The sequence below is a fragment of the Dryobates pubescens genome, chromosome 21, assembly GCF_014839835.1.
Source record: "Dryobates pubescens isolate bDryPub1 chromosome 21, bDryPub1.pri, whole genome shotgun sequence".
NCBI lineage: Eukaryota > Metazoa > Chordata > Aves > Piciformes > Picidae > Dryobates > Dryobates pubescens.
This window is the reverse complement of record NC_071632.1, coordinates 16,957,172-16,983,872: the sequence shown is the minus strand read 5'-3', so window position 1 is coordinate 16,983,872 and position 26,701 is coordinate 16,957,172. Positions and strand designations below refer to the sequence as shown.

The 26,701-nt window shown below is 46.4% G+C and overlaps 1 protein-coding gene across 1 annotated transcript in view; it reads left to right on the top strand.

The window, feature by feature from the left end:
* The first annotated feature begins 7,036 nt into the window (after positions 1 to 7,036).
* Positions 7,037 to 26,701, top strand: part of OXSR1 (oxidative stress responsive kinase 1) — a 95,359-nt gene continuing 75,694 nt past the window's right edge. The window contains exon 1 of the mRNA XM_054171308.1: positions 7,037 to 7,309. Coding sequence (XP_054027283.1) covers positions 7,240 to 7,309 — 70 coding nt within the window. The 5' untranslated portion in view covers positions 7,037 to 7,239. The remainder of the gene's footprint in view (positions 7,310 to 26,701) is intronic.

Genomic DNA, 26,701 nt, shown 5'->3' with positions numbered 1-26,701 from the left:
CTGAGGGAGCTGGGGTTGCTTAGCCTGGAGAAGAGGAGGCTCAGGGGAGACCTTCTTGCTCTCTACAACTGCCTGAAGGGAGGTTGTAGACAGGCAGGGGCTGGTCTCTTCTCCCAGGCAACCAGCACCAGAACAAGAGGACACAGTCTCAAGCTGCTCCACGGGACAATCAGACTGGATGTTAGGAAGAAATTCTACACAGAGAGAGTGATTGGCCATTGGAATGGGCTGCCCAGGGAGGTGGTGGAGTCACCATCATTGGAGGTGTCTAGGAGGAGACTTGATGGGGTCCTTGGTTGCATGGTTTAGTTGATTAGATAGTGTTGAATGATGGGTTGGATGTGATGATCTTGAAGGTCTGGTCTATTCTATTCTATTCTATTCTATTCTACTACTGTCTTTCTTATTCTAGGTTTTTCTTTACTTCAGATAGACCAAAAAGCTCCTATTTATAGCAGCTGGCAGCCAGTGACACAGGAATTCATGAGTAGGGAGGAAAGGATGTGAACTATCCTAACTGATCTTTTTTTTCAGACGGGATCTCTTTACATTCCTATTGCCATAGTAATAAGCTATGAGTCACTGTTACACTGAACTATTAGACTATTATTGTAAACTCATGTCATTAGGATCTGCTAATGGGAACCACAAGCCCTGTCTGGCCTCAGCTTAGCTGGGTTTGAGAAGATAGTGGCCATTTAGAAGGCTAAGAACAATATTCCCTCACACATCTTATTCCCAGATGGCAAGGAATGAACCAAATCTTACTCCACCCTATCTTTCTATTCCTGGGGTTTCTCTTCTCCCTGTGTGTTAACAGAAGTCATTTTGATTCTTGGTAATGTCACAAAAGGTGGGTTATTTTATGTCTTCAAAGTTTGTCAGCTGTAAACTGGGTCCAAGCACTCCCAGCTGACAGAGTACCCATGCTGTATCACATGAGAGCAGCAGTGTCTTTGTCAAAAGCTGCCTTCTGTGGTTGCTCCTGCCATGGCCAGTTCTCAGGAGATCCATGTATCCAGAGACACTTGGGACTTCTCTGCTGCAACAGAAAGAGGCAGGGAGGGTATCTTCTCTGACACTGCTGATTTCTGTCAGGGGTTATATCCAGGCTGAGTATTTCTCTAGAAGAGTTTTGCTGAATAAAAAAATGTGCAAAATAGTCTTAAACACACACACAAAGCTTGATGTAACAGAAACAACAGTCCTTGGCCACCCTTCATCAGCTGCCAAAGAGGAGCCAGGCCAGGTGGACCACCTTTTTGTCAAGGTCTGGGTGCTTGGGGGTTGGTCTCTTCTTCCAGGCAACCAGCCCCAGAACAAGAGGACACAGTCTCAAGCTGCACCAGGGGAAGTTTAGGCTTGAGGTGAGGAGAAAGTTCTTCCCAGAGAGAGTTGTTAGCCATCGGAATGTGCTGCCCAGGGAGGTGGTGGAGTCACCATCCCTGGAGGTGTTCAAGAGGGGATTAGACGTGGCACTTGGTGCCATGATCTAGTAGTCATGAGGTCTTGTCTGACAGGCTGGACTTGATGACCTTTGAGATCTTTTCCAACCTTGTTGATTCTATTCTATGACCAGGTTTTATTTGGAACTTTCAGCAACAACTGAACAAGCTCTGAAACACATTCTCAACCCCCTGTCCTGCTCAGATAGGTAGAAAATGTTTTGTGATGGGGATTTACCCTCCACAGAAAAGGCCAGTGGGAAAAACCTTTCAGTCCTGAGGAGCTGTGACACTCCCAAGGTGAAAAGAGGTATGGGCATGAGAAGTGTTTTTCCAAGACCTTCAGTAAAGCCACAGCACTCTGAAGAAAAGCATCACTGTAAACCAAAGCAGAGTAGGAGCTGCTAATTAAGCTGTCTGGGGTATGTGGTAATCAAGATCTTGTACTAATTATTTTTTAAACATAGCATCAGCTTTGTGTTAGATTTGAAGGAGGCAGCAAGGGTATATAATTTTTTGCACAGAAGGGTTAGCTGGATTTCAATTTATACACTAAAAACCCCCCCCCATAAACTTAGAATAAAATGACCAAGAAGACAAAACTTGGGCATAAGCTCTCCACTCATTTCCTGGAGCTTAGCATCTGGGAGGTGTTTTTGGTGGAGGAAGTAGAGAACAGGGCAGTGTTTCTGCTGAGAGGCAGTGGTGGTGTTTGCAGAGTGAGAGCTGTTTTCAGTAAACACACTGTGAGAACCAGAATTCACCTGCTAAAACCAGGCCTTCAGCTGCTTGACTTCAAAGTGACCTCAAAGGTGAATTTGAAATGACTTAGCACAGTGGCATTCGGTGACTGGGTGGAGATACAGGGTCGTACACAGGATCACTCAGGGAGACCTGCCCATTTGGTTTAGACTGGCATTGGCTTGTGTTTTGCAAACAACTGTTATTGAACAGCTGAAGGACTTGAAGTCACTGCATGGTCCTCGCCTTAAAACCCAAAGCAAAGCTTCCATGAGAAATCCCCAGAGACAAAAGTGCTGTGCCCACCTTTGCTGGCTGGAGGGGAGGCTGCCCTGTACTTTGTTAAATACCCAGCTGCTGCTTGAAAGAGTCCCTTCAGTAAACCTGGAAGTGGTTCCATAAAGAATTTTGTAGTGAAAGAGGGCTCTGCTTGCCCTGTGCTGAGAGCACTAAGCCTGGCATTGTTGGGCTCCCCCTGGTTTAGCAAGCCATGCCGGTACCAAGCAGTTCAATAGCACACTAACAGCTGCTGTTTGCAAGCACCATGGGAGCCAGAGCACAGCACTTACAGACACCGGTTTGTGATGCCTTCAAAAGCCTTTAACTAGGAACAGGGCAACAAACATGGAGGCCCCAAACACTGCTGACAGCAATGCCCTCTGCACAGCTGTTCTGAAAGAGTAACTTTATCAAGAAGAAACTGATTTATCTGAGAGTCTACAAGAACAGAAAGATGAAATCTGCAGTGCCTCACCAGGCAACTGAGTTGAGACTGGTTTTCTACAACCCAGGTGTAAATGAAGGCTGGAAGGGGGATCTTGTTAATGTCTATAAATATCTGAAGGGTGGGTGTCAAGAAGAAGGAGCCAATCTCTTTGCAGTAGTGTCCTGCAGTAGGACACTGGATACAAACTAGAACATAGGAAGTTCCACCTCAACATAAGGAAAAACAGTATGGTGAGTGGCCCTGCTCTGCAGGGGAGCGGGACTCCATCTCCGAAGGTCCCTTCCAACCCCTAGCACTCTGTGATTCTGTGGTTCAATGAAGGTGACAGGGCACTGGAACAGGCTGCCCAGAGAGGCAGTTTCAAAACCCATCTGGATACATTCTTCTGTGACCTCCCCTAGGTGACCCTGCTTTCGCAGGGGGGTTGGACTCGATGATCTCAGGAGGGTCCTTCCAACCCCCATAGATTCTGTGAATCTATGGCTCTGTGAAGTTAGCTTACTTTCACAGCTCATGATGATGATAAAATGCCTCAACTGTCAGGGATCCTTTACAGGTACTAAAGCTTGCACTGTCTGTGAGCTGAGTATTGGAATCACCAGTCTGTGCATTAAACATCACTTTTATGGTAGCCAGTAGTATATGAGTGTTGAAATAAAAGGCAAAGAGTTGGACAGTGCCAGTAGGTTTCATGGACACAGTAAGTAATTGGCCCACAAAGGCAGGAAACCACATACTTTATGAGAAGGAGAGCATGTGGTGGGAATACCTGTAGTGTGTGCCTGGTGAGCAAGGGCTCTCAGCCCTTCACTGGGGAACGTGAGCCCTGGAGACATAGCTGAAATGCAGGTGTCAGAGGAAAGCCTTTTCTCTGCAGCAGCACCAATGGGAGGAGGCTACTGCCTGTTCTAATCACTGTTGTGTTTTACTGGAATGCAAACAATATGGGAAAACAGCCCCAAGACTTTCTCAGACTGCAGCCTTCCTATCTGAAAGATACTGGGAGTGTTTCCACTTCTTAGTCTCCCCAAAGCTTGGTCCAGAGTGGAGGTAGATACACCAGGAAACTGCTTTTCCAGTTGGGGTTTCTAGTAAAATTTCTTGCTGTTACAACAAAGCACTTGATTTAGCAGCACCACTTCACAGGCTCTTTTATAGAGGCCAGAAGGGCTAACAACCTACATGAGACAAAATAAAGCAAGGCAGAAAGAGGAGGATAAGCAGAATAGTGGTGATGGAACAGGAGAAGGTGCTGCTCGGAGATCTGAAATGGGCTAAGGATTAAGATCCTTGTGGAAGCCAGTCCCATTTTTTTAGAATAGAATAGAATAGAATAGAATAGAATAGAATAGAATAGAATAGAATAGAATAGAATAGAATAGACCAGGTTGGAAGAGACCTTCAAGATCATTGTGTCCAACCTATCAACCAATCCAACCCACCTAATCAAATAAACCATGGCCCCAAGCACCCCATCAAGTCTCCTCCTGAACACCTCCAATGATGGTGACTCCACCACCTCCCCGGGCAGCCCATTCCAATGGGCTGTCACTCTCTCTGTATAGAACTTCTTCCTAACATCCAGCCTAAACCTCCCCTGGCACAGCCTGAGACTGTGTCCTCTTGTTCTGGTGCTGGCTGCCTGGGAGAAGAGACCAACATCCGCCTGGCTACAACCTCCCTTCAGGTAGTTGTAGAGAGCAAGAAGGTCACCTCTGAGTCTCCTCTTCTCCAGGCTAAGCAACCCCAGCTCCCTCAGCCTCTCCTCATAGGGCTTGTGTTCCAAACCCCTCACCAACTTTGTTGCCCTTCTCTGGACATCCCTCATTGGACTCTGGTTGAAACAACCTGCTGAATGAATGAAAGCAATAGCAATGCCCGACTTCTGAGGGACCCAAAAGGCTGAGTTCATGTATAAAACAATACAAAAGTTGTGGGACCCAGATTCTATGTGAAAGGGAGGATTTGGGGGTTTAAAAAAAAAAAAAGTGGCAATAATTTCTCACTGAAGAGCTGGAAAGCTGAAACACAGCATTTGCCTCTGTGTGTGTGTTCATGTGGCTGCTGGTGGTCTCGTTAGTGAACGTTTTAAATTGTAATTTCAACCCAAGGCTGTGCTAATTCTTGAAGAACAAGGCTCATTGTCAACATAACCCTGCCCCATTGGTCTAAATGAATAGAATTGTAGCCTTGCCTTCAGGGGAGGATTTTCAGCCCCAAATAAAGGGAATTCAAAATACAATTCTGACTTTAAAAACATTGTGGTGAAAATTAAGCATATATAAGTCTCTTTTTGTTGTTCATGCCTGGCTCAGATCCACTTCTAACATGCTGCTAGCTCTCAGAAATACGACACTGGCTACCCGAGCGCATGCTCTGGGGTAAAACCTGTTTTTAATTGCTATATAAACTCCTTTTATAACATGATGAAAAGATCACAGAGACAGTTCTGAGCAGTAATTAAAGCATATTTAGCAAATATTAAAAATTGCTCAGCAGAGGAATGTTTAACAGAGACAAGTAAGAAAAACAAACAGCTTTTCAGCTGCACGCTCTGCCTCATGACCAAGAGCATTGTTGCTGAGTGCCTGCACAGCAGCAAGGGAGATGGACTTTGGGTCTCTTACTTCTGCAGGACAGGAGAAAAAACAAAGAAAGAAAGTTAGTGTCCTGCATTAGGTAGCACAAATGAAAATACATGGAACCAGACCATGCATTGGGCAGGGTACAGAGGCCCTCTACAAAGCCTGGTTCATCAGAGGCATCTCAGGAATTTGTCCTAATGAGCTAAAAATATGTAGAGCTGATGTTCTTTGATTCATAGTACCGGCTGACATCAAGCTGCAAGAAGAAGAGTGACTGGCAAAGAAGAATGAAACCTGATACAGAAATTTCCAATCCATTCTCCCCAGGGTCACTGTTGTGCCTGATGACAGTGAGAGCTGTATCTATTCCATGTCAGAAAAAAACAACATTCCCATACTGCAAACACTTTAAAATTGAATGTACAGGCAGTAGTTTTGGTGGGCTCATTATATGTTAGCCTCATATGCTTTTAATCTGTTAGGTTTTGTGTGGTTTTGTGCCTTCCCGCCCCCCCCCCCCCCCCGACCACTTCTGAATGCATCCAGAACAATGCTCCAGCTACAGTCCCATGGGCCATGAACCATAGGCTAAGGGTGTTGGACATAGCTGTGAACGTTGAAATTGCAGTGTGGAGCATACAGAAGCATCTAGCAGCTGGGAAATTGGAGAATTGTCATCCTGAGAGTCAGTGAAGAGCAAACCAGACCTTTTGATCCCTCCATACCCATCATAACCCTGGCGCCTATTTTTAAACAGGGAATGTGGATCCCCAAAGCGCCTGGGGCGGCCTCCACACCTGCTCATTGCAGGGCCACAGCCGGTGGGGAAAGAGAGATGGGAGACACTGGCTTCGGGATTAAAATGTCTCTCATTCACCAAACCAGGGCAAGTTCAAACCACTCCTTTCCACGATCTGGCCAGTTGGTTTCGATGTATCTAGCGCACCAGGTTGACACCATAGCACTGTCACATCGGCCAGCTGCTACCACCTTTGGTACCCATCAGGTACTGAACCCATTTCATGGCAGGGCAGAGCTAGTTCCCAGGCCAATGCCGGGACCTCCGACCCGTTCCCGCCGCTCCCCGCCCTTCACTCCCAGCCCCGGCCAGAGGCCCCGCAGCCGAACGGACCCTGGAGAAGGACAGGATGCGACTGACAGCTTCTCCTCCAATAGGAGCTGCGGGTTCAGCAGCTGCCAGCCAATCACAGCCCGCATTGGGCCTTCGGCTAGCAAGCCCCTCCTACCTCGCACTGAGGGAGGGGTGCTTGTGGGTAGTCGCCATCCTGTGTGTGGCATCCCCACCCTTCCCTTCTTCCTCCTTATGGACCCCCGTCTCCGCCGTTCACCTTCGGTGGCCCGCCGTACCGGCCCGTCTCCCGAGGACGGCGACGCCGGCCGAACAGACTGCAATAGGGTGGCATAGCGGCGGCGGAAGAGATGCCACTCTCAAGATGGCGGCATGCGACACACCGCTGTGGCGGGCGGGGCGTGCGCGCGGCGGCGTGCGTGGGTGACGTCAGGGCGCTCTGGGCATGGGCAGGTGGAGGGAGCAGGCAAAGTTTGGCCGGCGGTAGCGGAGGCGGTGGGGTTGCGGGTGCCGCTGCCGGTGGGGGCTCGGCTTGGGGTCGGAGCAGCCGGGCCTCGCGGGGCAGTGCAGCTGCCTCTCCGCTCCCTCGCTCCTGCGTGACGCTCCCCCTCGCGGCGCGGAGGGCGGGCGGGTGGCGGGCGCGGCGCGGCCATGGCCGAGGACCCCAGCGCGTTGCCCTGGTCCATCAACAAGGATGACTACGAGCTGCAGGAGGTCATCGGTAAGCTGTGGTGGGACGGAACGGGCACGCTCGGCCCCTGCCGGCGTCTGTGCGCACCGCGGCTGGATTGGGGATGTGTATGTGGGGAGCCCCTTCGCTGAGGGGTGGTGTGCGTGTGTGTCTCTGCTAAGGGAAGTGTCTCCCATCTCAGCTGAGAGAGTCCTGTCATACTCCCCCTGCCAAGGACAGACGGTGCGTGCCCCAGCGATGTGTGTGTGTAAGGTAGGAGGATCTGTACCCCCCCAGCCTAGAGGGATGTGAGGTTCTGGGAGACCCCTTTACTTGAGGCGGAGATCTGCCCCTTCTGGCGAGAGAGATGAGTCGTGCGGGAGTCTCACCGCCCCGCACTCCAAGTGAGCTACCTGTGGGCTCGAGTTCCTCTGCCGTGGGGCTGTGCGTGTTCAGGGAGGGGCTGGCAGGCTGCGGGCCCGGGACTCTACTTCTGCAGCCTCTCCATGGGCGCGGTGGGGCTGCTCCCCTTCTTCACGCGTGTGCGGGACCCACAGAGTGGGTTTGCTCCACGACCAGCAGAGGCTTGATGTAGCCGGGAGGGGCACACACCCCACACCCCCCCACACCCCCTCTCTTGTCGGGGGGCTCTTCTCCACCCTCTGTCTCTCTCTTCTTCGCGGGGGTGCGTGTATCCTCACGCTGGGGTGAGCGGGCATGGAGCGGGACGGGGTCCGTGCTGTGGGTGCGCTACAAACCATCTGAATTGGGGCGTACTGGGCATCAGGGGGACTGCTGAAACAAACTCCACAGCGTACGTAGGTGCTCTCCTGCTGGGGCACCCCCATTCATTTCGTGGAGACGACTCTTCTCGTAGCAGTTTCAGAGCCCCTGGTTGCTTCGGTCTGTGCAGGGGCGGGAGGGTTTTGTAGTGCTGCCGAGCGAGCCTTTTATCCTGGGATTTTGCTGCTGCTGTGAATTTTCATTCATTGTCCTCACAGATCGAGGCCCCAGCTCTTGCCATTATTATTGTTTTTAAATTCTTCCTCACTCTCTTGACTTTAAACTGCACAGTTAGCAAAGGCCTCCTGCTGTACTGATTTATTGTCTGTCTCGACCATTATGGTGGGGTGTGTGTTTGAGGGATATATTGCTCTAGGGTGAGTATGTGACACATCTGAGGTGGTGCTACAGGTGACTCTAAGGTCAGTGCCTCCTGTCTTGCTCTCTGGAGGCATGAAATAAAGCAGGAGGCAGCATGGCAGGCTCCTGACCAAAGGCTTTTAGGAATGAGGTTAATTTTTAGATTAATCTCTGTGAAGTGCTTTTATTTGGAGTTTATAAATGATGTAGTGCTGTCATGCCCAGGCCTTCCATCTCTGCCTCGTGGAGAGACTTGTGTTCTGTTAAGGAGAGTGGGAAAGTTTGAAAATGCTGTTTTAAGAGATTAAATTCTTGGCATTGTTTAAAAGTAGGAAGGAACTAATGCTGTGGAGGGGGGGTGGTGGTGGAAATCCTTCTGGAAATCCCTGTTGCTCTATGGGATCAGGCTCTGACCTCTCCCTTTGCTCAGTGGGAGCGGCAGTACTTTAGGAAGGAGACAAACTCTTCATAAAGAGGGAAGGCTTAATCTTACAGATCACCTCTTTAAAACTCCTTTGGAAAATGTGCCCTGGGGAGGATGATGCTTGGCCTCCTGAGGAGCAGGAGATTAGTGTTGGGAGGAAGGGGCAGAATATGCCACCCATTTCCCAGGAAAGGGGAATTGTATGTGTAGGAAGGTCCCTTCCAGCCCCTAACGTTCTGTGATTCTGTGAAATCTTTTCCTTTGGGAGCCTGCAGAGGGTTGCCCTGGTAGCACAAAGCAAGGATTTGAGCTGGAGTATCCTATGGTAGGAGTGAACGGACCTTCTGTCTCTGTAGCTGGGGAGCAGGGTGGCTTGGGAACAAAAGGGAACGTAAACACACTTCTGCTCTTGGGAGAACTTCCCAGGCATGAACACACATCCTACAGGCTCAAGGTATTAGGAAGAGCACAGAGATATGTCATCTGATGCTAACTGGCAGAGCTTGGGGAGAAATCAGGAAAGAAGTATTGAATTTCTTCTGTGTCTTTTCCCTGCCCCTCTGTAAACCGAGTTGCTGGATGTTGGCTGCTCATTGAAAGATTGTGTTGGCATTCTGGTGTGTGATGGAGTGTACACTGAAATGTGTATATTGCAAACATATGGTTTCTCTTTTTAACTTTCCCATCCCCCGCTCCCCTTACTCACTTCAAACATTGGTGTGTCTGCCAGCGTCCTGGATGGAGATGTGACGCAAGTTTCCTAGCACGTATATGATTTGTGGGACAAAATGTCACTGTGTTAACTGAGCTGGACTGCTCTGCCTCCTGCTTCATGTCTCATGTAAACCTCAAGGGCTGGTTGGTTGGTGTGATTTTTTTTGTTTTGTTTTGTTTGTTTGGTAGCTCTCTTTACTTTTGTGGAGCTGTAAAAGTCTTTCAGCAGGGAACAAAGAAACGTCCTGGTGTGCAAAGAGGTGAACCTTGCACCTGTGCTTTTAAAGGGTTTAACTAGTTTCCTGGTGAAAAGCCCTGCTTTCAAATTTGGAGTCTACCATTCACTAGATTACCAGCTCAGCTCTTTTCCCACTTCATAATAAGGGAAATCCATTTGTAGTCAAATTCCTTAATTTGTGCTGGTTTGTCCTGAAAATAGCTTTATGTGGCTTTCTTTTGATGTGGGTGGCGCCATACAGTTTTGGGGCAGCGAATGAAAGAGTAAGTTATCTACTTGCAAAGAGAACTTCTGTAATACTGCCCTCCTGGTTCTGGCTAATACTAAAAAAAGAATTCCTCTGCACTGGGGATGACTCATGCTATTAGAAAGGTATGGATTAATGCCTGCATTTAGTATGCTTGGTTAGAGCTAGTATCTGCTGAGTAGTCTTCTTAGGTTAAGTAACTTCTATTCCACTGAATCCAGGAACCTTGCTCAGAATCAGAACCTGACTTTTCTTTCAAAAAAGGATAAAATTGGAATTGGGCTAGAAGGAGCATTTTCTAAAGCATGTCTGTGCAATGTACCCCTAGAGCAGCAGATGAGTACTGCTTCTGGAGACGCTTGCATTTTCATTTCAACTGAAAAATGTAGCCTGTATTGGTGGTTGTGAAGGTGGTCTTCTGAGCATGGGCTGCATATAAATCACAACAGGCTTCCTGTTGAAGCCTGAAAAAAAAGATGTGACCTCATGCTGCTTGTGCTGATCAGATACTTGCACACGTGGGTTCCCTTGGATCTCACAGTTCCTGCTGGGAATGCTGGTAGTGGTAGCGAGTTTGATTGGAACTGGGTCATTCTCATTTTGCTACTTTTTAGGAAAGATGGGAGCTGTGCTGGCTGTGGCTGTTTGATTTAGGAGCATCCTCTGTGCCGTGAACAGCCTGTGCCAGAAACAGAAGATAAATTAGTGGTGGGAGTGCTCCTTTGCTCTATTCCTGTGCCCTTTCTCCCCTGACAGATTCCTTTGCAGCGATGAGGACAGCGCAGGCTGCATGAACAGATGTGGTGGGAGTTTCTTCTCCCCTCAGAAGGCAAGCTTAAATTGAAAATTGAAGTCACCATTTACTGAATGAGTAGGGTTTTTTTTTAATGACTGCTGTTTGTGTAGCTTTTGAGTCAGGCTTTGCCTGTGAGCAAGTTGATCATTTGGAGCTGAACACTTAATGTCTGCCAGCATAGACATGCCCGTGGGTGTAGAGGAACTTCTTGGAACTAGGATTTCTCCTTGCCCATATTTTGGTAAAATATCTTTGGTCACCCCTCTTGTGTTTGGTAGTAATCTGTACTGAAAAAGTATGGCCATTGAAAAAGAGCAGTCTGTAAGTACTTATCAGGTATGACCAAAGTCTTTAGATGTCAAAACCAGGCTGGAAGGGGAGGATCTTGTCCAATTAGGACACTTTAAGTTTCCTTTTTGAAGCATTGACTGTTACCTGTGAACCTTATGTGCTAGCTGCAGCCAGTTTCCTCTGCTCAACTATTTAAAAACCCATTCAAGAAAAATGTTACACTCTAAAATGTAACTGCTTGAGAGCTAAATTGAGTGTTTAGGCTTCAGTCTTGGTGCCATATGTTTTGTTTTAGCATTTCCTCGCGGATTCCCACTCCTCCCCCCCCCCCCCCCCCCAGCCCAGCTAAACCACATTGATTCCTACAGCATATTCCAAACATTCAGACTGGTGAATTCATTTGAAGACTTGCTTTGTGTGCTCCTTTGTAAAGTTTTTCTACTTAAGGGTGGTAGAAAAGCCTTTAAATAGTTTTTGTATTAGGTTAAAGCTTATATAAAATTAACTTTGGTTGAATGTGGATTTGTTAAAAGAAAGAAAAATTAGGTGGCATTCACAGGACTTGGTCTGACTTGAGTACTGAAGTGAGTGATGGTCAGTATCACAATTTCTCAGCTGCTTGGACATAAATATATCTTGTGTGTTCCTGGGTGAGACTTCAGGTTCCTCCTGCATCCAGGCCACTTTGCCTTTGCACATCTCATTGCTCTAAGACCTTTGATACCATCACTCTGCTAGAATAGGGCTAGGTTCAGTTGATCTTCACCTCTTGGGAAACGAAAGCTAAAGGTATTTAGTCGTGCATGTGTCTTTCTTTGGTGTCTCTGTGTGCTTTCTGTTAGGAAGGAGGATAAATGCACAAGGAAGCAGGCTGAGGACATACAGAAAGCCAAGCAGGGGTGAGAGAGGCTGGCTGGGAAGAATCCATAGCTGTTGCTAAAGCAGTGTGGCTGCCTTGCCTGCTGATTGGAGGGGAGGGCAGAGACAGTTCCTGCTGCTTTCAGCTGTTCTGGGGTATTAAGAGAAAAACCCGTATGGGGTGTTTCTCATAGAAGCAGTTTGCACTTTCCTGTGCTTGGTTACTCTGTGACAATTGCTTCCAGTACTGCTTGGTTCCTGGACTGATTGATTAATCTTTAACACTTCAGTTTCTCAAGAATACCATTTAAATAAGTTTCAATTTCATGCAAATTCCTTGGCTCATGCTGGGCAATGTGGATGTGCTGCTCACCTGAGTGGGGTATATGCTGGCTGACAAATAATGTGGCTGAGAGGCTGCTTCTTTCTGCAGCTGATGAAATCTTGGAGAGAAGCAGCTCTTCCCCAGAACGGTTTTCTGTTCAAACTTGGCAGCATCTGTTTTATTTATGAGCGCTAGCAGCTTGCCCACCAAGTCAGTGTCTAGAGATGTAATCTTTTAAGGAAAGTTGGAGCTATTTAAAATGATGGGCATAACATGGGTTCTTAGTGCTAATTGTGTTGGAGAATTGTGGAAAGACTTCATTTTGGGTCCAATTTTCTTGGAAGAGTTCCCTTAAAATGCATGATCCCCGTCGTAAGTCTCGGTAGCAGTAAATTCAGCTGTGGACATGCTAATGGAGTGCTTGTAAACTTGGTGTTCTTAATTCTTCTTAATAGAGGGAGACAGACTTGAGAGCTTTGTGGGTGTAGAAGAATAGCTGTTGGAGCAGTGGAATTTGGCATTGCAAAAATCTTTGGAATACCAGGATCTGGGACTTTCCAAATGAGTTTAGCCTGTTACCCTGCACTGCCTTTAGAATCAAACAACTGCGATGCAGATACGAAGCACTGGGCTCTCAGAGTCACTGCCGTTTCCTGTGACTTCACCTAAGGGAGTTCAGCCTTGACATTGCTGAAAAAACATGAATCTCTGTTTGTCTTTCTGGTAGTCCTTTGGGAAGGTCTGGGAGGCAGGGTTAAATCGCTGACTGACAGGCAGTCCGGGCTCTTTACCATTGCTCCTGATGTATGAAAGGAGTTGTGGCAGCTCTGATGTGCAAAATAATGCATATGCTAATACAGGGAGCTGCAAAATCCAACGTGTCTGACTAGAGTGAGAAAAGATCATTGTAACAAAAGGTGTAAATACAGCTAAATGCCAACAGGGATACAGCTACCTGACGAGGCCCATGATAGCGCTTCAGCATTTCTCATGTTCCTCCTGTGCATGAATACAAATGAAGAGGCTGACCTTAGTGTGGGATTTGATCCCTTAGGTTGTCTGGGAGTGGTGTTTGCTTTGAAACACTGCTCATGCGTGGGGTTCTCTTGTTAATCATCACAGCCTGCATATTGCTTGTTTTCAACCAGATTAGGTGGTCCTGTCACATAGTACAAGCAGGCAGGGATTTGTGGTGATCAAGGTGCAAAAAAGGAAAAATCCAGTATTCCTTTTCACCCCTACTTAATAGCTGCATGGTTTTTTTCCCCCAACTCCTTTCTTTTAGCACTCCCCAAGGTTCTTAAAGATTGTTGTTGCTTGATCTGTATCACTGCATGCAGAACTTTTGCTTAATACAGATTTGTTCTGGGGTTTTTTTTGCAATTAAGAGAAATTTCACCCTTGAATAAAATACTTGGTTATGTATTAACCTCCACTAAACTAGAGTCTAATGTGCTTTTGTAAGGATTCCTTAGATTGCTTTGGTACTGCATGCTGGGAAGTTTGCAGGGGACAGCTGTGTTCAAATCTTAGAAGCCTCACAAATCTCATCCATGAATGAAGTGCAGAGTAAATGTGGAGCACTGATTCGCTGTCTCGCCAAATCACCACATTAGTTGAACCTTCCCTCCACCCCCCATCCATTGAAGTTTTATACAGTCTGTGATGCTTGCTTGTGGAATGACACTTTCAAACTTTTATAACTGACTTGAATTAAAATGCATTTTTGAGAGAGTACAGAGAAGTGCTTCTGAATGAGGTTTTGCTGCCAAACTTCAGTTTTCTGCCCCATCCGCTTTGTCTTGAGAGCTACCGAGTTGGGGATGGGAGAGAGAAAAATGTCTTGTTTTGTTTCATGCTAAAGTGACTTTATAGCGTTCTCCCAAATGGATAGTTCCTTCAGGCAGGAAATGAGCCTATGCAAATTCATTCTGGAGAGAAAAGGTACAAGCAGCTGTTAAAGAAGAATGGAGTGAGTTGAAATACTTCAGCAGTCGTCTCTTACTGTAGTAAATTCTCCTTGGGTTTTGCCAAAGCTTTACTGCTTTATAGTCATGCAAGGTAATTCAAGCACAAACTTTACTCATTTTACTGCTAGCACCTTGCTATTAATAAAGCTGTGTGGGATGATGCTGTTTCCTTTTCATCCATCCACAGAATTGCTAATTAAGTTAAAACTGCAGAGTGCAAGTTTGTCCTTGAGTACCCCACCTCGGTTCTGGTGAGTTCTAACTGAACACGTGGCCTTTCTTCTGCTGTCCTCTGCTAGCTTGTTGTGTAGAAGAATGGAAGTTGTCTTTTTTGATGGCAGAGTTAGTTGGTAAATTTTGCTGTTTGTTAGAGGGGTGAATGCTGTTGAGTAGGAAGATGTTCTGAAAACCTGGTTGTGAACATGGAATGATGTTTGAGGTACTTCTGGCCGGGGTGTGAGATTGTTCTATCTTGGCACAAGTCAGCATATGTTTTATAAAACTGAAATGTTCCTAAACATTGGAGGAAAGCTCCATGGTTTCTCTTGGACAGGTTGTGCCTTTTCATTTTCAATTTGATCTAGGTTAGATTCCTGCTCAGTTTTGGTCTTCAGGTGATGGTAAGGCCATTTTCCCGGGTTATAGAATAGAATAAATCAGGTTGGAAGAGACCTTCAAGATCATTGCGTCCAACCCATCAACCAATCCAACCCACCTGATCAACTAAACCATGGCACCAAGCACCCCATCCAGTCTCCTCCTGAACACCTCCAATGACGGTGACTCCACCACCTCCCCAGGCAGCCCATTCCACTCTCTCTGTATAGAACTTCTTCCTCACATCCAGCCTAAACCGCCCCTGGCGCAGCCTGAGACTGTGTCCTCTTGTTCTGGTGCTGGCTGCCTGGGAGAAGAGACCAACATCCACCTGTCTACAACCTCCCTTCAGGCAGTTGTAGAGATCAATAAGATCACCCCTGAGTCTCCTCTTCTCCAGGCTAAGCAACCCCAGCTCCCTCAGCCTCTCCTCATAGGGCTTGTGTTCCAAACCCCTCCCCAACTTTGTTGCCCTTCTCTGGACACGTTCCAGCAAGTCAACATCTTTCCTAAACTGAGGGGCCCAGAACTGGACACAGTACTCGAGGTGCAGCCTAACCAGTGCAGTGTACAGGGGCAGAATGACCTCCCTGCTGTACAGGGTTCATTCCATCCCTTCTGAAAAGGAAGCTTTGAAAATGGCACAACGAGTACGGGAAAATGATGACGTTTGGCACTTGAGAGAGCAAGGCTGTGGGATGGGAGCACTTAAGAAATATTTTTCTCAAGGAAACTAGCTGGCTGTGCTCAGAGCTGATACCTGTTGAGGTAAGCAGGGCGGCTGAAACAGCAGTCAGGCGTTTCAGGCCGTCTCCGGCTCCAGAGAGGCAGCACAGTACGAGGTAATCGCGATGTCTTAAACTCCTAAATTAAAGCCGACACTTCGTGTCGTGGGGCGAACACCTCTCCTGTAAAATCCCCACGGATGGATTTCATTATGTCAATTTTCAGAACAAAACTAGAAATCTACTGTCACTTATTTTGCTGAGATGCAGCTAGAGAGGGCTTCCAGGGTCACGGAGTCCAGCTCCCTGCTGTAGCTGATGCCAAGCTGTATAATCCCTGTACCAAATTAATGAGTGCTTGCGTCTGAGTCGGCGCATGGGGGAATTATGGGCGCACGTTCTATTAAACACTCCAACCTCCCTGTGACCCTCTTATCACTGTATGAAACAGCTGCTTAATGGATTCCCTACAACAGTGGCAAGTAACAATGCCTTTGCTTTTAGACAACATGTCTATAGCTTGCTGTGTGTCTTAGGCTGGTTGCTTTACATCCAGGCTGTATCTGCAAGGAGTGAGGTGCAGCCTGGTGTTTGTGCTGTCACCAGACCTTAAAAGTGTTGACTACAAATGTCTTTGATTTATGACTCCTTAAGATTTTAGGCTGGATGTTAGGAAGAAGTTCTTCATAGAAAGAGTTATTTGCCATTGGAATGGACTGCCCAGGGAGGTGGTGGAGTCGCCATCACTGAAGGTGTTTAGGGTGCTTGGTGCCATGGTTTAGTTGATTAGGTGGTGTTGGATGATAGGTTGGACTCGATCTCAAAGGTCTCTTCCAACCTGGTCTATTCTATTCTATCCACGAGTGGAAATTGAGTCCTTTGGAAACTTGATGTGTTGTGTCCTCAGTCTTAAGAGCTTCACTTTCTAGGCCTCTTCTTTAAGAATCTCTTTCTGTCTCCCACCTTGTGAGGTAGTGTATCAAACAAGATGAAATCTGAGGCTGTAAATTCCATCTTTCTAAGTAAAAATTGTCATTGAGGATGCCAAGTGCTGTCTACTAAATAACTTGATACTAACAGCTAAGAAATACCATGGTATTGACTTTTAGCAGATTGTGCTTCAGTAGAAAGTGTCTTGAGCATGAACTTTTTTCCTGTTGAACTACTCACTGATGCAGATCTTTATTTGAACAGCTGAGGGGCTGATGGACTAGTAGCCTGAGCGCAGTTATTTGTCCAGGTCCTAAGGCTAAGGATGGTTCTTGTTACTGTTGGTTAAAGAATGTAATTTTTAACTAGTGGGCTAATCTTGTGTGCTGAACACAGTAGTAAAAGCAGAAAAGTCTTGCTAGATCAGGTTATTCTCTGAGAAGAAAGGATAACAGCCTTCAAGAGAGGGCATATTGGATACTTAAAAGCTTATTTACCTAAAATAACCACAGTAGTATCAAGCATCTGCACTGTATGCAGACAGATTGTTCTGTTTAGTGGAATCCTGGCCAAATAAAATATCCTGTACAGCTGACAATTACATTTGAGACAGAGTTCAGAAATGAAGGTTGGGAGGGAAGAAAGGAGAATGATGACTTGGCTACTGTAGCAGGGCTGTGTTTTGAGCCTTGGTAATACCTGATGACAGGCAGCATGGTATTTACATTGCTGCATATACCATAAAGACAACTGACAGTGATTGAAAGGGTAGGATAAACCTTCTCCAGTAATGCTGCTGTGTTTGAGCCTGCTTTCCGTAGTCTAGGATTAACACCACATAGCTGCAGTGCCCTTCAAATTAGCCAGAAATGTTGGCACAAAATTAAATAAATATAATTGGTTTCAAACTGAAAATCTAATTTAGGTATGCTAATGGCATCTTAAGTAAATGTAGCAGGTCATGCAGGACTTGGGTAACTGGCCCTTGGAGCTTACTGTAATTACCCTCATGGGGAGAATGGGCTCAAAGGTGTTCTCCAAATCACTCGGGCACCAGGTGCAGCTGGAGGGTGTTTGTATTTTCTGTTGAGGTTCTGATCTCTTCTTTTCAGACAGTCAGTGTGTCAGTGGTGTGTCTGTCCTTTTCTTGAGGTGAGCATCAGGTTAAATGATACCTGCTTAAAGGTACCATGGGGATGTCTGCTAGCTGGAACTAATTTGGGATGTCCTAGGGGCTGCAGGAGTTTTGGCATAGAGTCAACAGCAGCACCCTCTGGCATTCTTTTCCATGCTTGGATGTTTGCAGCAAAAGGATTAGGGAGAATATCAGATGGGTTAATACTTGTCCCTTATATTTCTTCCCTCTGCTAATACCATCCCTGGAGGTACTCAAAAGATGTGTAGATGTGGTACTCTAGGGATGAGTTTTAGTAGTAAACTCAGCAGTGCCAGGTTAATGGTTGGGCTCAGATCATCAACCTAAACAACTTTATGATTCCATCACATCTGGCTTTTTCTCTTGTATTTTCTTGCATCTCCTGCTCTGGTGTTGAGTCTGATGGCTGCATGGCCGCAGCTCTTTGCTGTGTTCAGCACTGCTTGGCAGTGGGGAGGCAGCTGAAAGCCTGGCTCTGCTGCATGCCCTGTAAACTGGTGACTGGGTGAAGCAGTTCACTGGTGAAATCAAGCAGCAAAGTGACCTGGTGACAATTTATCAGATCTCTTGCTGACATGCTTTGTGTGGCCAGCCTTGTTCCTCACCCTCCGTTCCAGTCCTGGCCTGTTATCTTGACAGGTTGACCATTTTCTCTCCCAAGCTGTCACTTCTCTGCTTTGTCTGTAAGGATTCCCAGCTGAATGTTTGCTGAAGGTGGGAAAACAGATGACGTTTTTCTGTGTTCAGGGCCTAAAAGATATCGAAAGAGTTTCAAGAGAACAATGTGCTGTGGGGTGGGGTGAAAATTTCCGTAAGACTCCCCTTCCTTTCTGCAGAAACCTTGGCATGGAGTCCCACAGTTTACAGTAGCCAGGGCTCTCTGCAGCCTAGCAAATCAGAGCCACTTATTTACAATGTAGAATTTAATGGGGCCTTGGGGAGACCTACCTAGCTGTGGCTATTGCCCATCAGTTGATGGTTCTGAAAATGATATCGAACTTCTTGGACTCCTTTCAAGCGTGAAGGCTGAGTTGGGGACCTGGTCAGTAAGCCTGCAGTGCCAAGTGTTTCTGTGTTGATGGACCACTGGAGGGGAAGCATTTTTACACAAGTGTTGGCAGCACTGTGTGATCTTCACTGGCTTAGCATCGCTCTCTGCTGCACACAGCGCGATAGGACTCTGTGAAAGACATTGTCTTACATGGGCAGAAACCTCCGAGCTCTGAGCACAATGCTGGTTTTCAGGGGTATTGTCGACAGTGAGAGCTCTCATCAAGACGGTGAATAATTCACTGTCAGCAAGTTCATGTGCAGTTCAAATATTTTGGCTGTATTTCCAATTTGATAGCTGAGTTTCAGAAGCCCTCTGCTTCTTTTCTGAAGTTCTTTGAACGTGCTGGATTCATGCTGAAATATTAGTTGTCTGTTGGGCGCTGCCCATACTAACTCAAAATGATTAAGTAAAGATTCTCGGGCTTTGGGGAAGATGTAATTGAGTCTTAAAGACACCAAATCCCTCCTGTGTGAGTGCTGCTTGAAATAAATGGCCTCACAGCTTGCACAGAATTGCAAACCACTTGAGCTCTGGCTGTACTGCGGTAGATGAGCAGAGGTCGTTGCAAAGATACCTCTGCAATTGTAATGAAACAAACATAGGAATTCGCAGGCAAGAATTGTGCGTCCTCCCATTCCTCTCTTCAGTCCTTTCATGTAAAGGTCAGGACTGTAGATTTTTCTGGTGCAAAATGGGAGAGTCCTTTTGTATTTAAGTCTTAATTATGTGCCTGGATGTATTGCCTCCCAGTTATCGCCCTTTCCTCGCTGTGTTGTCCAGCACATGCTCTGTGTCTTAATGTACGCGCAGTCACCTTTGGCTTGAACCCAGCTACACGTTGGCAGCACTTGGCTGTGCTCAAGGTGAGCCTGAGAGAGGAATGACGTGAGTTGTGCTACCCTGAGAGGTGCCGGGGTGACACTTTGACATTGACCACATGGGAATGCAAAGTTTTAGAATCTTTAAGCCAGGGTGGAGCTATTCTTTCTAAAGCCTTTTCCTTGGAAATACAAGTGTAGCTGCTCTTGGAAATGGGAGAGTTCAGCTGTGATTCCTGCCTGCAGGGCTGCTGCATGTGCATAGGGGAGATGTCTGTATGTATAGTGTGTACTTACACTGGGATATAAAAAAAGTCAGTGGGCATTGCTGGTTTTCCTCCACCCCTCCACATAGGCTTTAAAATTGGCTTCCTCAACTCTTCTGTTAAATCTGCTTTCATTTGCTGGCTTTTCTTGCACTTCTTTGCTGTAAGAGATGATTTATTCTTTCCCTGCACTGTATTAACAGGTATTTCTTTTCTACTCAGTATCTTTCTGCCTCTGCTGTAGATCAAATGCTGCACGACTGGGGTTGAGAAAAGGTGCACCAAGTTAATCTGGGCTCTTACTACCTCTACCATGGTTTTAAATAGGCTATTGCCATCTTGTGCTGTGGACATGTCATCCTTTATCTTGGGGAGAAACAGACATAAAGCTCTAGCTTTTATCTCTCTGAAAAATAGGGTTCATAGTAAATCCATATCAGGAATGAGTGATGGAAAGGTGCCTGGGAGTGAGTGTGGCTGTTCTGGGGCAGTTCTGAGAGCTTCCTGGAGTAGGTGTGTGGTCTCTGCTCCCTTTGTTACTGTGGGTAGGGAGCTCTGCTCGCTCTTGCAATTCTGTAGCTTTTTTGTTATCTTGGCCATGGATTGCTCTGCTGCTTTAGCCTCCACAGACTTTCCAACCAGACACAGACCAAAAGGGACCGAATTCTCCCCTGCTGGTTTTGCTGCTGGTCACGGTGTTTACAACAGCAGCATTCAGTGTCAGCCTGCTGTTCGGGTTTGCTCCGAGCACTGCTGGAAGCACCCAGGTGATCTTCCTGTCAATTCAGGGCTGCAACTTCACTTCTAGTGTCATTAACATTGACAACACTCTTCTTGGAGTACCGGGCTGATTAGGTGACACTTTCTCATGAAAGCTTTCTCCTTACCGTGGGTGAGCAGATTCTTTTGTCCTCTCAGTGGCAGTACTGGGAGTATGTTTGAGTCCCATTACAAATTCCCTTTGGTTTTATTGATGCTCTTTGTAGCTGTCAGTGTGGAGAGCATCTTTCATTTTGCAGCAGGAATTTGATGTATACTGGGGAGATGGCTTGAAGAACTATGTCTGCATTCAAGGACCATTAATGTTACATTACTTCACTCTTCCTGAACCGTGGGGCTTGTGCCAGGAAGACCTTTAACATCCAGCTGACTCTTTTAACCAAGTCCTGATCAGGGAAAGGAATATTCCCACCCCATACTGAGCTGACTAAGAGTAGGCACTTTTATTAGCTTGTTTTTACAAGAGTCTCTCTTTTTTTTTTGAGAAAGGACTTTTTTCTCACCAGAAATCTCAAATGAGGTAGAGAAGAGAGACATAGCTTTGTCTTTGTAGCAAACAGATCAAACCATGCAAGATCAGATCAAGTTTGTGATCTGGTGTTTAATTTCCAGTTTAATTAGATTGGTGTCTGCCCTGTGCTCTATAAGAACCCTTAAGAAATTCTATTCCCAGTCTTGTAGCTTTTTGTTTTATTACTATATTGTCCTTGGAATGAGTAATCACACAGCAGGGCTCCCACAGCTCTTTGGCAGGAGGCTGTCAGAACTGAAGCATCTGCAGATGGAGGCCACTGTCCCCATGGCTGCGTTGGCACGGGGCACGAATCCCAACTCTGTGTTCTACGGCTTTAAAGGTCTCCTGGGCTTGGGATGTCCTGCCTGTGGTCTGGAATGAGGACTGCTCATGTCACATCCTTGAGCAAGAGGCCTTAGCATGTGTGTGTGTGATTCCATGGCTGGATCTTCTGCTTGTGGTTGTGTAATCCCATAAAACATGTCAAGTCTACTACTGGCAGTGCTTTTGCAGCTAAGCACAATGGGATAATATCTTTGGTTGGTGTAACCAGTGGGGTGTGAGACAAACCCTTTGAGACCTCGTGCCAGAGACCATGGCACATAGGTCTGAGTTTTTACTTTTGTTTTACCTGAAACTGGATACCTGGAGCCTGAAAGCTGTTGCTTGGTGCAGAGCAGCCTCGCAGGGAAGTGTTTTGTGTGCATTGTTCATAAGAGGAAAACCCGGGGGCACAATTATAAACACAGCCTGCGTCACCAGCAGCTTTCTGGCACTGCTCTCCAGATAGTGGAGGATGGTTTCCAGAGCTCACTTAAAAATAGAGAACTTGTGTGTGTGCTGGGGAATGGTGAAAGGAGAGGGCAGGCCTGTGCAGAGGTGTTCAGCTGAGCATGGTCTAATGCTGGAGGAGACCTGGGAACATGGCTTTCAGGGGCAGGCTGGGAGAGCTGGATTTCTTCAGTCTGAGAGTGAGTTAAGGGGGGATGTTGTTGTTGCTGTCCTCTGCTGTCAAGTGGAAGGTTATAGAAGAGATGAAGCTGGACTCTTCAGAGGTGCACTGTGAAAGGCCATAGTTGTGAGCTATGTTGGAAAATCTGATTAGATAATGAGGTGGAAAAAAAAGAAGTGTTAGCATGTGAGTGGTCAAACACAGGAACAGCCAAAAAGGTTGTGGAAATATCTGCTGTTAAAGATGTTCAAAGCTAGACTGCATGTGATGCTGGGGTACTTCATCTAACTAGGAATTTGGCCCTACTTGGAGCAGGAGAGTGGACTAAAGTTTCCACACTGAAGTGCTTGCAATGTTCATTTGACCCTGGAAAGTGGATTATTTCTACGTAGGGGGCTTGATACCACAGTAAGATAAAGACTAATGCTCCCAGACTGTTACAGAAGATGTCCCTTGTTGATTGAAACTTACTTTGTAGTAGTAGGACAGATTTAAAGCTCAGGCAACGCTGTTTTGCGAGTTCTCTTTCTGTGTAGCTGCTTTAAATTGCCATTGCACATGGTGGGGGAATACTGTTCTCAAGCCAGGGTTTGATATTTGTCTTGTGACCATTTGGCATGACTGTTCCCATTGCTTAAGCAGATATCTCTGCCAAAAGGACCTCTGGCTTCAGTTGCATTTGCCTGGGAGGAGGCATCAGCACAATTCATCCCAATCTTAGTGGGAGAGCTGCAATGTCCTTATGTGGCTGCAAAGATTCGGTTATCTTTGGAAACAAAGCGTGTATGAACGTGCTGTGTCCCCAGGTCAATCCCTTGTCTTTCCACTCCTCCAAATAGCCTTGAAATCATTGGTTTTCATTAACAGAGAACTCAGAGGGCTTGTTTTTCTTTTTGACTGCAGAAGAGATGGCATCCAGCCTTGTTTAGAGACTGGCAGTGGACTTCTGTGGGGAGTTTCTCAACTTATCCTTAAGTTCAGGCTGGAGCTCTGAATGCTGAAAGTACAGGGAGCGTGGATCCAGGGTGCCAGGGGAGACAGCCTGAGAAATCAGACTTCAGTAACTGGGTGCTTGAGGGGTTGGTTGGGGTTGTTTTCATCCTTTTAGATCTTGGTTTTATTTCAGAAAGAACTATTTAATGATAGAAACATGAAAGAAGCAAGGGTTAGAAAGGGTATGTTTTCCTCCTTAGGCAGTGTTTCCTAAAGTAGGTCGTGACCCTCTTACGCAGGAATTTTGCAGCTGCTATCCTAAGGGTTGGAATTGTATCTGAGAGCCTACAGAGGTGGAAGCAGGGGGTATTAAACAGATCCCAGTACCCACTTGGGGTCTGTTTCCTCCCTCCCCAGTCCTCAACAAAATGATCTCCTGCTTTTCAGGAACAAAACAGCAAGCATTTGGCCGTGCCCAGCTCTCATTGTTTTGCTAAGCCGTTGTGCTGGAAGAGATTAACCAGGGAGTGAATTTTCTCCGAAAGCTGAGCTTGAGGGAGGCGAGGCAGAGGGAAGAGCTTCAGCACTGACCTTGATCACAGTGTCTTGAGGTTGGGAGCAAGCATGAACTGTGCACAGGAACGTTAACCCAGTGCTGCCCACAGCTCTGCCGCTGAACAGTGCAGGACCACAGCTGGCTCTGTCACGACACATCTGTGTCTGCTGGGAGAGCTGGTTTGTCTAAGTTGTGCTGCCCTAGCACAAACTGCCTTTGTGGGTTTTTTCTCATTGAAGGGGGTTTGGAGCAGCCAGGGAAATCTCTGCCTACTCTTCCCCACATATTTGTTACCTGTTCCTAAAGTTTCAAACTTCCTTGCCAGGTTTTTTCTTTCTCTCTCTGTTGGTGTTGTCATTTCTACCTATGCTTGTTTTCACTTAGCATCCTTGCTGCAGCTTCTCTCCTTTCCTTCTCTTGCCACCCTGGAATCTCACCAACAAAAACTGTATGGCTGTGAAGATGGAAGTGGCTGTGTTGCTATGTTTTCTGTACTCCTCAGAGAAGCATGGAAAGCCGTCTTTGTTTGGTCCCAGAAGCATGGCACGTTACTGCTGCCACCGAAGAGCAGCTTGCTTGTGGCACATCGTGTTGCAGCTTGGCTTAATCCTTGCTTGCTACGCTTTTGAGATTTCATTGTTTCTCTGTAATTAAGTGCTACAGAGAAGCTGAAAGAAATGACGAATTAGTGAGAGAGGGGGGAGTGGGGAGAGCAGGTGGTGATCGAACTGAAGAGAGCTGCCAGAAAAGTAGGAGCAGCAGGGAATTAAATGGGAGGAGTCTTGAGTTGGGATGGTTCCCTGCTATGTACCCAGAAGGATTTCGTTTGGGATTTCATTCCTGTTCAAATAATGCCTTAGACTCTTAACAGATCGGGCCCCTGTAGGCTGGGCATTGTCCACTTACTGAAAAACAGTTTTTGCCCTGGAGTCCTAGTAAGCATCGACCAGGCAGGCTTGGAGCAGGAAGGAGCTGTAGTATGTATGGTCCTGCTTTTAATTAGTCTGCATCTATTACTTCTGGTAGTAACATCTTAAAAGAAACAAGCAAAAGCTACCAGAAAAAAACAACAACCCCAAACAAACAAAAAAAAATCACTAACACACACCCCCAACCAAACTCCCAAAATAAAACCAGCCCCCCCAAATAACAGTCATTTGTGGTGTAGTCCCTTGTGTAACCTCCCAGACTTCCCTGTTGTCTTGTAGAAGATTTGATCTACAGTTCATGCTATTGAATCTGGATTCTGGGAAGCATCTCTGCCAGCCATGCTTATGCCAACTCGGTTTATCTGACACAACTCCTGGTATGATATGCTGGGGAGGGAAGCAGGCATATGCTGAAGGTGTTTGGTGTCTGAGATACCCAGAGAATCTTTGAGCACAGATAGCCATGTGTTGATGAGGACTGTGCTGGTGGCTTTAGAGGCGAAAAAAATGCAGTGCAAAACTAACTGAAGAGTGAAGAGGGTTGGGGTGACAAGGCAGTCCTCTGAGGTGTCTATTCTGATTCCTCTGAACTGTATATTCTTACAGCATCTGGTTTGTGTTTTCAGTGTCTCTCTATTGCTATGCACCAAGACATCCAAAGGAAGAGATAATACTGGTGCTTCGAATGTGTCAGCAGCAGTGTTTCTTCTGGGATCTAACTCTTTCCAAAGGAATGATACAGGCATGAGTGTTTGTTTTCTTTTTTGTTTGTTTGGTCCCAGAAGCATGTTTGTTTGTTCTGACTTCCAAAAGGCTGTTGCTGTAGGGAGACCAGCAGTGCTAGGAAATACAAACTCGCTGCTTCTCCTGCTTTTTGTCACCACTTCTGTAGGCTCTGCTCTCTTTGTTCTCAGTCAGTTTGTGCTTTCACCTTTTCCCCATCTAAGAAGCAGCAGAAAAAATTAAGAGAAGCAGGTTCTGGGTGGAGAGGAGCAGTTGAACACAACCCAGGATTCCCAGTGACTGGGAATATGTCTGTGCTGGGGCTGTTGCTTGTGTTTTGGATTCATGTACCTGCTACCTGCCAGGCAGAGTGACCACAGGGAGTATATGTGGAGGTTTGGCTTTTAGGATGTTTGTCCCTTGCTTAATGTTGCTTATTTCAGCCCTACCCCTGGCAGTCTGGCCGAACTCAGCTGTCAAAATCTTCTTCCCTTACTTTGAGTGCTTTGCGTGAAATGTCTGCCTAGACTGTTCCATCATCCCCATTCTTTGCTGAAGACCCTGCCTATGGCACTCAAGTTCTCAAAATCCCTTGCAAACATTCTTGTCCCTATTGCCATCCTTTTCTTCTACCTGGTGGCTTTCTTTTGCCCTGTGCTATGAATAGTCTCTGAAAAATATGTGTACAAGTAATAAATGGCCTCGGTCTTGAACTTCTTAAAACCCCATTTGTCTCACAAAATAGTACAGCTTTGGCAGCCTTGCTGCTTTGTTCTTCACATTGCTTCCTTCTGCTGTTAAAATGTAAACTCCTAAGTGCAGGGAACCAACTGGCAAGCTGATGCTGGTGTCCAGGGTTCACTTGCAATGCCGTATAAAGCAAAGTGAAACTCCTGTAGTTCCACTGTTCTCAGTGGCTGAAGATGAGAGGAACAGAGTCCCACAGTTGAGGACTTTTTTAATTTTGGATGGAGAGGTTTTTTCCTGTATCTTTCAGGGCTGAGTTTCAAGCTCTTTCCCCAACCTGACATTTTATTCCCATTTGGCCTGGATGCAGTGGTTGGAGGGAGCTTCAGTCGCCTTTGGCTGAAAATGAGGTTGAAAGCTTTTGCCCCCAGTTTATCTGAATGAAAAAAGTTGTTGGCAAAAATGTGCTCAACCTATACTGCAGAATCTGGAAGTAGCTTTCATAGTGTCAAGAACAGGAGAATCTGGTAAAATGTGTGTGCTACTCCCCAAGAACAGTTGTCCTGCATTTTGAGGTAAAAGCAACAAGGTGCTCTACTGATGAGAGGTGAATGTCACAGCTGTTTCTGGAGGCCAAGAAATAGAGGCTTAACATCCAACTAGATTTAAAGTCTTACTGTTGCTATGAAAAGGATGTGATATTGCTTAGCAGTTGAAATTCATAATTTATCCCTACTTCTAGCAGCTTGAACAACTGTGCATTAAAACATGGTGTGTTTTCCCCCTCGGAATTTAAATGTTCTCTGGCGGTGGTTTA